The sequence below is a fragment of the Maylandia zebra genome, linkage group LG19, assembly GCF_041146795.1.
Source record: "Maylandia zebra isolate NMK-2024a linkage group LG19, Mzebra_GT3a, whole genome shotgun sequence".
In the NCBI taxonomy this organism is placed as follows: domain Eukaryota; kingdom Metazoa; phylum Chordata; class Actinopteri; order Cichliformes; family Cichlidae; genus Maylandia; species Maylandia zebra.
Genome location: NC_135185.1, coordinates 7,325,677 through 7,335,070, shown reverse-complemented (window position 1 = coordinate 7,335,070; position 9,394 = coordinate 7,325,677). Strand labels below are relative to the sequence as shown.

Genomic DNA, 9,394 nt, shown 5'->3' with positions numbered 1-9,394 from the left:
CCTACTGGTAAATCGGTTTTATATAAAATGTAAAAGGAAAACATTTTGCGTATTTTCTACATATTTTGAGTCTGAAGGTGCAGACATTAATTCAAATTTCCCTCCAGAGCCCGTGAACACCTATGAGCTCTGTGTTCAAGATGGCAGGACAACATGGCAACTTCCAACAATCTGTTCCTGTGTATTTTTCATGAATTCATTCTAAGTTTATGAGAATGTTTTCTATTAGCTTGTAAACGTCACTTACATTTCACTGACAGCAGCCCAAACCACTGTGGCTAAAATTACAAGGCAAAGAGCTCTGGAGAGTGTAAAGAAAAGTGAACAAATGTACTATAAAGTGCATTTCTTAGCTAAATTAACTGTGAAAAAAATATTTATTCATGATCAAATATCGATTTATCGGCCCTGGATTAGACGGATGGATCAATGAATGGATACCATCTAATTAGTGATCATGTTTGAGGCTGTGACTCACCATCTCTCTGTAATCATGCATATTATTGGCATGTCTTTTCTATCATTCACAGAGTGAAAATGCTGCACATTTGTTATGCATGGTGATTCTGAGCCTCACGATCAGCCACCATTAACCGTTCCATCAGACTCCCAAAGCGTGGACGGTGTGAGGCTTTATTATTGCTGGATTCTGTCCCATGACCAGAGTGTTTGCAGACTGCAGTGGATTTCATGGAGCTCACAAACGGTGACCTCAAACAATGTGGGGTTCTGTAGTAGGGTTGCCAACCGTCCCTTAAAAAACGGAATCGTCCCGTATTTAGAAACAAAAGTACACGTCCCGTATTGAGCTAATAAGGGACGCACTTTGTCCCGTAATACAGTGAGAATCAAAAGTAGTCTATAACTTTTAATGGAATTAACACTTTGTTTGAAAACATAATTCCCAGCCCCTCTCCTGCTTTGTGACCAATGAGCTGACAGCACACTTATGACAATTCGAGTATGACAAGTCAGATTACCGCTCATCTCATTGGTTGAGGAAAGGTCGCTTACGGAGAAAATACCGGAAGACAACCGATGACCACAACAACAAGCATGGCCAACAGGGAAACAAACGCCGACACTGCGGTGCAAGTCTCGGACGGCACACTGTGCGTCCATAAAATGAAGGTTATAACAGAAAATCTGTCGCTCTCTCTCTGTCTTTCACTCACACAGACACACCACCACATCAACTTTGCTAAATTGCTAATGAAAAACATGATCAGGCAGCTGTGATTGAGCAGCAATGTAAATCCAACTATTTTCACGGTTGTTGTGGTCGTGATAATTTTGTGATGCCACATGGAAAAGGCTCGGATGAGCTTTCCAAAGTTCTACAAGTTGTGCCTCCATCGCTTGTGTCCAGATCACACGCTGCACAGCTGTGCTGCTCCGTCTTTTTCACCGACGTTTACGTGTTTGCGCGTGAGCAGCTGCGGTGACACCCTCACGAGCGATTGATGATCGGGAGCTGGTCGTGAGGTGTTAATCGCTTCTCGTTACCCCACGTATACTACACGACGCACGATGAAGGCCAAAATCGGGCTGATCACCAAATCGGTCGCACGACTCAAAAATCGTCTCAAAATGGGCCAAAAATCGCACAGTGTGAGCCCAGCATTAGAGCAGCAATGTTTGTTCGCTCAGAGAAAGAAAAAAAAAGGCTGCAAAAGTACAGGGAGGAATGGGAAAAGGAAAACACCTGGCTGGAAAAGTGCACTATAAAGCGCACTGCACTGTGTGCTGGCGCACTTTTTCCATAGGCATGCTTCTATTGGTGGGCACATGAAGAACATGAGGGGCGTGAAAGCTCGGGGAACCCTTTACCAATTTTTTGTCCGCCAGGCCACGGCAGAAGCAGATATGGTATGTAAACACTGGTTTGTTTTTTTTAAACCCTCTGGTTAAGGTTAATATGGGCATGTGCAGTGAATATCAGGGCTATGTGGCCAGAAGTGTGATAATATAACTTATTTTGTGTAATAAACAAATGCAAGGATAGATGATTACAACAAATAGATGAATAATACATAAAAGTAATACATAGATGAATAATGATGATGAGTTAAGATGCGTAATCATGGGAACAAGTGGGTTTACAAACAGGAGCAGCTGATTAGCTTTAGAAAAGCTGAAATAATACCTCAACTGAAGCCAACTGTACTAAATGCACTAAATGTGCGCTGTTACAAGAATATTTTTCGTTCTATTGCTTTCTATTAATTTATATAATTTTAAGTTAAGTAGGACAGAGTTCTTTTAAAGAAAGATTTACTTATATTCTCAAAAGTTAAGCATGACAGGCTTCTGTTTAAGAAAGAGACCTGTTTTACTGTGTTAATGTTGTCATTGTGAGCTAAAAATAAATGGCTAAATGATCATTTGTTTCCCATATGGTCATATCACAAAGAATATGCATCTGCTTAAATCAAATTCAAGTCAAATGGTTAAAAAATAATTTCACACACAAAAAAAGAGCTACCACACTGGGAAGGGTGAAGACAACTGGGTTGCCCGGCCCTGGCCACGAGGTGTCCCTTATTTATTTTTCAGGGAGTTGGCAACCCTATTCTGTAGTGATTCTGGGGCCTAAGCAAGCCCAGCTGCACCCACCTGCTAATCCGATTGTTCAGTCTGACGTCACTAGCCGTGTCTGGGCCTAAACTCCGCTGCAGGTCCATATATCAAACTATCACTGTGGCATTACTGAGAGTTGAAAAACTGTCTAAAGTCTTTCATCTTTAATAAAATGATCAGCGTTCTGCTCTACCAGGTGTAACAATTGAGTTTAACATCCAGGCATCCATGAAAGCGGAATTTATGACATTTAACGGAGTTAGAAGTTAGCAGGGAGTTAGCTCGCTAGCTTCTATCTAAATACAATATAGCATGTCCTGACTGCGGGGTTTTGGAAACAAATTAAAACGTACAGCTCTGCTATCACTTCCAGCATAAATGAAGACAGAAAACTAAACAGCAGTGACGTTTGTAGGGTTACTGAAGTTTGGCTAGCTGGTATATAATGATGTGCTACGTGACTGCTAGCGACACAGCTATGTTAGCATAATATAAACAAGCTAACTTTTTTTCCACTCGATAAAAGTTAACGTGAGTGTTCTCGGTGGTCAGGAACAAATGTAATCGCATGGCAGGATGCTGTAAAAGGACCAAACTTCAGCCAGGAGAACAACTGAGATAATCCATCCATAATACGAGGTTAGTCATTCATATACTGCTGCATGGGCTGGGCTGTAGCTACATCCTAAGGTTTTAAAAACTGAGCTTAATTAAATGATTAGTGGTAATAAAAGCCGAGGGAGGTCAACAGGGATCACTGACTGTTTTAGGAGCTTTTTGAGATCAAAAATAAGAAAATACATAACATTAAACATGTTAACAACACAAAAGCCATATTAAACGCAGACTACTTTAGACCCGGAAGTAGGATTCGTCGCGTCATCACTGAACAACCGGATAGCTTTACTGGCCTGGCCCAGTGCTCTGACCTCCTACATTGCAAAAAAACATCCAAAGCATTAGATTGTATATTTGTCTGTACGGTGATATGGTCAAAAAGCCTCATTTCAAATTTCCAAATCTTTATTTAGAATTTAGGCAGTACAAATTTAAGCGTTCTAAAATCACCCACAATTCCAAAAATATCTTCAATCCTAGAAATCCTCACTGTGATTAACTTATTGTTTCTGCTGACCTTGTTACACCAACAAACTATTTCCTTCCTTTTTACTGATATTAATGATATCAGTCACTGCAATCACCTATAATTTCTTCTTCTTTTGTTTTCGTCCTTGTTGAAGGAGGAAAACAGCGCGGCACCCAAAATTGCAGCGGCTACACCTGCCACCGCGACGCCTCCAATCACAGCTGCTGTTTGAACCTATGGAAAAAAACACAATAAAGAGAAAAGCAGTTGTGCTGGTTGTTGGAGGGAAAGCAGTTATTGCATTGTTGTTGAGGTTGTATTTCAGTGCTGACTTCCACAAGGCTGCAATAATAGACAGTAAAAACAAAATAAAAAATAATGACCATGTTTACATTCATTAAAAATTGAGCGGCTGCCATGTTGCATTTTCTGATTGAACACTATGAAAAAGAAGTTTTTTTTAATGCATCTCAGAGAGCTATTTATGGCAGCGAAGGTGACAAACGGGTTGACTAAGCAAGCTTTTTTTGGAACTTGCAAATCAGCTAATCTGCCGTTTGATACATAATCAAAATTTATTCAGCACCACATCTGCTTCTAATCATTCATAATAGATTGTGTTACATCTTTGTATCTTTACAATAAATGAGGCGCTTAGATGATAAACACATCCAGCGCAGGTGCAGACAAACACTTTGATAAAATCATTTCTCACTGAAACAGCAATAAAGTGTTACTGTTGCTCTTCACTGTTGGTTTAAGCCATGTTCAGCTTAACACAAGAGAATTTACAACCCATTTGATCTCACAGACTTTTCTTTTAGGTAAAAATCCCTCACCTGTCGGGACTCTGGCTTTCCATAACGTAGCTCTGTGACAAAGTGTTCACAATTCTGAGTAGCGATACAGTAAGGCAGCTCTCGACCGACCATCCTGCAGGCATCCCTCACAATGGCAAGAGGCTCACGAGGACTGTACTCATCATCCAGAAGATTATTGACCTCAAATTCGCTGGAGCCGACAACTTCCCAGATCTTCTGACGCCTCACCTGCGCCTTACCGCTGTCTAGTAACGTCAGCAGTTCACCGAAGGATCCCAACTCACCACCTGAATGTGCTTTTTTTGGAAGAGGAAAAAGGAGGTCAGAGAGACACTAAAGCAACATCTGTGAATTATGTAGGGCACGTTAATGTGTGTTTTGTGCAGGTCAAAAATGTAATACTCACTCGGAGGCAGTAAATGAACAACTTCATTTCCTCCAATGTAGACAGCCCAGTGTTTATATGCCCCCCGAGAGATCTCGATAAGGTCCCCTGGCTTTGGCTCTTTGTCAAACTGAAAATAATGAGAAAAGGCAGCACTCAGTATAAACAGACAAGTGAGCTAGTAAAAGCTGACTAGAGGAAGAACAAAAATCATAACGAGGTGAAAATATGAGTCGCCTAGTAATTTTCAGATATTGTAATAATGTATAATATATCAAAGTTGTTTGAATCTCTTTGCTGTGGCAAAGAAAAAGGTTAGCATAAATTCTGAATTTTCATATATCTAAAAATAATTAAAATTTGATCAAGTAAAAGCACACAACATACCAATGTAGTCACAAAAATGTGGACTTAAGTAATAGTAAAAGCAAGGAGAGGATCACTCACCAGTGTTGGTGCCATGGCTTCACCTCTTCAGTCAGCTGGTGGGCACGACTGGTAGCGAATTTACTCTGACTGGTACTGAAACTTATTAGCTTACATTTCAGATGGAGAAGTGCTAATATGCAAAGACAGATTAGATAAGCGCATTGGTAAATACCACATGGAGGCTACATGGCCTAAATTTGCAAATCATTAACTAGAAAAGCCAATGAGACTGTTGCTGTTAAGCAGCTGCCAAGCAGCGCGCAGTGCGAGAAAGGGTAAGTTTCATTTCTTGTGAACTGTTCATTGGATTGAGCCTTCTACAATAAACCAAAGTTCATTGTAAAGAAGGTGAAAATCTACAGCAACAAGATAAAACACTCCAACATCAGACAGATACAAGACAAACAACTATTGTAAAGACTTTAAGGTCCGTCTTAGTTCTCAAATTATTTTTACTCATAATTCAAGAAAAAAATCAATATCCTGTACATGTCAATCTGGGATTTTATTTAAAAGACCTCTAGCTTGTTGACCTCAAGCTGACGCTGACTCAAAGGAACTAATGAAATGTTATTGTGGAGTAAACTGACTGAATACAGTTGTAAATGTAATGATTTTAAGTGTTTATTTGTGGTTTATGGTCTTTCATGCCTTACAATTTATTGACAAAATAAACATTGTTAACATTGGTGCAAAGTTAGTTTGTTCCATAGTGTGGCAGTTAATGCATTTGCTTGGAAATTTGAAGGTCCCTGATAAAATTCTAGCCCAATGCACAAAAACCCTTTGTGTTTGCGTCATGAAGGGCATCGGTTATAAAATTCTGCCAAAGCAAACAGCTGGAGCAACCTGCTGTGCTATTTAAGACAAGGGAATTGCTGAAAGTAGCATTTATTACCTTTAGTGGTGTGGTCTGTTAAACAGCAGCTATATATTAGCATTTATTTGGAGGCAGGTAAGCGTACTAAGAGTCCAACATTATGATCTGTAGAAACTCTTGAGCACTGCGTTCACTCATGTGTCACTAAAATTGACAGTCTACTGTTTCAGATTAATATTATCTGATCAAAGATATTCTGACACAAGGCTAATGTGTTAGCCCCGATAAGGATAAGTGGAAAGAATGAAGGGATGGATGGATGGCCAAACTAGAAGTACTGACAACTGCAATTCCTCAAATGGCCACTTGAGGCTGACTCCAAGTGTAATTGACCCCCATGTTAAAATGCCTAACTTCAACCATCTTTAAGTCCAGGTACAGGTTTAGTCTCTAATTTCTCCCTACATAAAACTGATCTCAGCTTGCACACTAGTTATCCTATCCTGATACATCACTGGGCCATTGGTTCAGCTATGTGAAAATGCTACATCCAGATGAACAGAATCAGCTTATTGAATATAATATGGCATGCTATCTTCTTGTAGGAAAGCATATCAAGTGAAACTGAAAGTGTCCAAGTAAAATTTTTATATTTCATTTGTGTGTTACTTTGTCTTAAGGCTCCAAAATGACAAAGTAGGGAAACTGCAGCCGAGTCATTTTTCCTCTCTCTGGTTTTGCCATTATTAGAAATCTCTTTTTTTTTATTGCTTTCCTTTTCTGCATTTTGATGTAAGACCCTTACTGAACAAAATTTAAAACTGCACATGTACAGCAACAGCAGGTGTTTGGTAACATCATCCAGAAGAACCTGGAAAAAAGAAGCTTTGTTTCATTATTATTGTCCGGAAAGCATCCAAGTCAAGAGACCTGGAAGTTAGATTTTTCCCCAGTTCCTCATTAAGTACTTAAAACAGGAAACCCTCAATCAGACCAGCACAGGGAGCTCCCTGGCCTTTTAGCTTTACAGGATGTTTGGAGGAATTCCCCACAGTATGATCAATGCAGCACTTTTTTTCATTAAATACAGCTGTAATACACTATGTCCTGCACTGTTGCCAAGACGAATTTTTTCAAATTTTTCTTTTGCTGTTCTACTGTCTTCACCTCACTGACAGCAGACAGAAGCCAGAGGAGAGATTTGACACCAGACACTGAACTCCTTCCTCGTCTGTTAGTTCTGGCTTTTAACGTGGCTTGTATACCTCCCATTTATTCTTCTGACCACCATACCTATACTTTTGACCTTTGTGCTTTCTCACTGAAAAAAATCATGTGTTATATACTGGGTTTAATCAGAGCCCGAGGCAGAGAGGAGGGCTCTCATCTTCAACATCTGCCCCCTAATATTCTTCCTAATCCCTCTCTTGTGATGGTCTCATCTTGTGTGACTGATGAGCAGCAGTAAAACCCTCAGTAATCTTCAACTGTTGGACTTTTCCCACCTTTCCTCCTGTACAGTCAAACCCTTTTCTCCCAGTGCACACCACTTATGGAAGGTTCAGGCAGGCCCTTGTCAGATGTTGGTCTTTGATATGCTAATGCTGCTCTCTTTTTCATGGCTTTTTTAAGTATTGACTGTTAGACTTGCAAGCGCAGCACGATCTTTGGCCTGTTACAGTGAAAGAGGGAGGAGATTTTGTTGGGAGCGGATTGCTAAGTCAGTGATTTGCGCTCCTTTCCCTCACCGAGTCTTAAAAGGAGAAACCACCTCAATCAGCTGCAGAACAATGAACGTTCAGGAATTGGTGGCGATTGCAAGGAGCGGCAATCCCACGGCTGGCACGCAAACGTTCACGGTGCACTCGGAGAAAAACTTGTCCCCTTTTGTAAAAGGCTTAAGTTTAAGGTAACTAAAGTGCGTTCTAAAGTGAGCAGACCTTTTTTTGTGCAAATAAAGAAGCACCAAAAACACATGAATGACTTCAGGTCACATACAGGACAAGAGAAAAATGCACATACCGATTTATTTACTTACTAATCAATAACATATGCTGCTGCTTTTAAATCAAACATACTAAATTGGATTACATGGCAGAGAATACATATAAATATGAGGGTCTTTTTTTAAATTTTGTTCCAGAATTCTGAAAAAACAAATTGAAAACATGTTCTGCAAATAATTGTAACTAAGTATTTACTTTGAAAGGCTAGAGGGATAAAAAAGGTTCCATAACATTTAAAATCCTTTAGGAGAGTGTAGTCTCCTTGTGGAGAATATTATATTTTAATATAATATATTTTGGAGAAAGAGAGAATTTCAAAATGCCTGTATTTTGGTGTCTCAAATATCATATTAAATTCTGGATTGCAAACTCAGCCTGAACTACTTTCTTTCTTAACAGAACAAGCTCAGCTGAAGTTGCCTCCTGTGTCCATATTCAACCACAAGTGGATCGTAAATCACGCCGACTGTTTGGCAGAAGCCATGGATCATTGTACAATGGTTAATTAAAGCCAAATCAATTTCAGTGCCAGTGGTCTTTTTTACACTGTTTCTACAGAATGCAGTCCCACGGTGGAGTCAGGAGGAGGAGGATGACGAGGACCATAGCGTTTGCTCAGGGCTAGAAAAGAGCCTGCCACTCATATTTGTACAGAAGACAAAGCCTCGTGGGTTCTCTGGCACTATATGAAAGATGTGTTTTCACAGCGCATACAGCAAATACAACTGTTATTTTTTTTTCTTTTCTACTCTTTTCCAAAAGCGATGGTCACATTTCAGGAAAATTAGTTCTGTGCCAGTTGCCATGGGGACTGGTCAGCACAGTTGACAGAGGCTAGTTGGGGGCGGCTGGAGGCAGAGTTCACATCTTAGTTTCTTATTGCTATAGTGGCAGCATATTGTGTGTAATTACCCTGCAAGAGAGTTTAGATACTGCAAAGAGAACAATGATGAAAGTGGAAAATTTAAAATGTGCATTTCAAATAGTGACACTACTTAAATAAGTGTTTACGAACTTAAGGTCAGTTATGCTTTAATCACCTCATTTGTAAAGTTAGATGCGACTTTCTCCTTTGAACTAAGGGCTGAGACTGATTCATCCTGCCTCCATCTACCATGAACAGAATAAATATTTCTTGAAGCTGACTCCAGAGAATTCAAATGTACAGCAAGTATTTTTTTAAGTTATAAAGTATATAAAAAGAGATTACTGTACTCATATATATAAAATAAATTCCCCACTCGCCCCTGCGGGCGGTCAATCCTT

The 9,394-nt window shown here is 39.7% G+C and overlaps 1 protein-coding gene and 1 long non-coding RNA gene across 4 annotated transcripts; one reads left to right on the top strand and one right to left on the bottom strand.

Annotated features, from left to right (window-relative positions):
* The first annotated feature begins 770 nt into the window (after nt 1-770).
* LOC143414037 (uncharacterized) lies at nt 771-8,839 on the top strand. 3 transcript variants are annotated; one of them, XR_013094604.1, is made up of 3 exons: nt 771-1,131; nt 4,492-4,809; nt 8,528-8,839. It is a non-coding gene; the product is annotated as an uncharacterized LOC143414037 (long non-coding RNA). The 3 variants fall into 3 exon arrangements; XR_013094603.1 differs by having other exon boundaries at nt 4,479-4,809; XR_013094605.1 differs by lacking the exon at nt 771-1,131 and adding an exon at nt 1,160-1,869 and having other exon boundaries at nt 4,479-4,809.
* LOC101477478 (phospholipase A and acyltransferase 3) lies at nt 3,586-5,466 on the bottom strand. The gene is made up of 4 exons (XM_004554770.6): nt 5,321-5,466; nt 4,895-5,003; nt 4,507-4,784; nt 3,586-3,901 (listed from the first exon to the last, which is right to left on the bottom strand). Exons 1-4 carry the CDS (start codon nt 5,333-5,335, stop codon nt 3,779-3,781), a joined length of 525 nt encoding a protein of 174 aa, XP_004554827.1. The 5' UTR covers nt 5,336-5,466; the 3' UTR covers nt 3,586-3,778.
* Nucleotides 8,840-9,394: the final 555 nt, after the last annotated feature.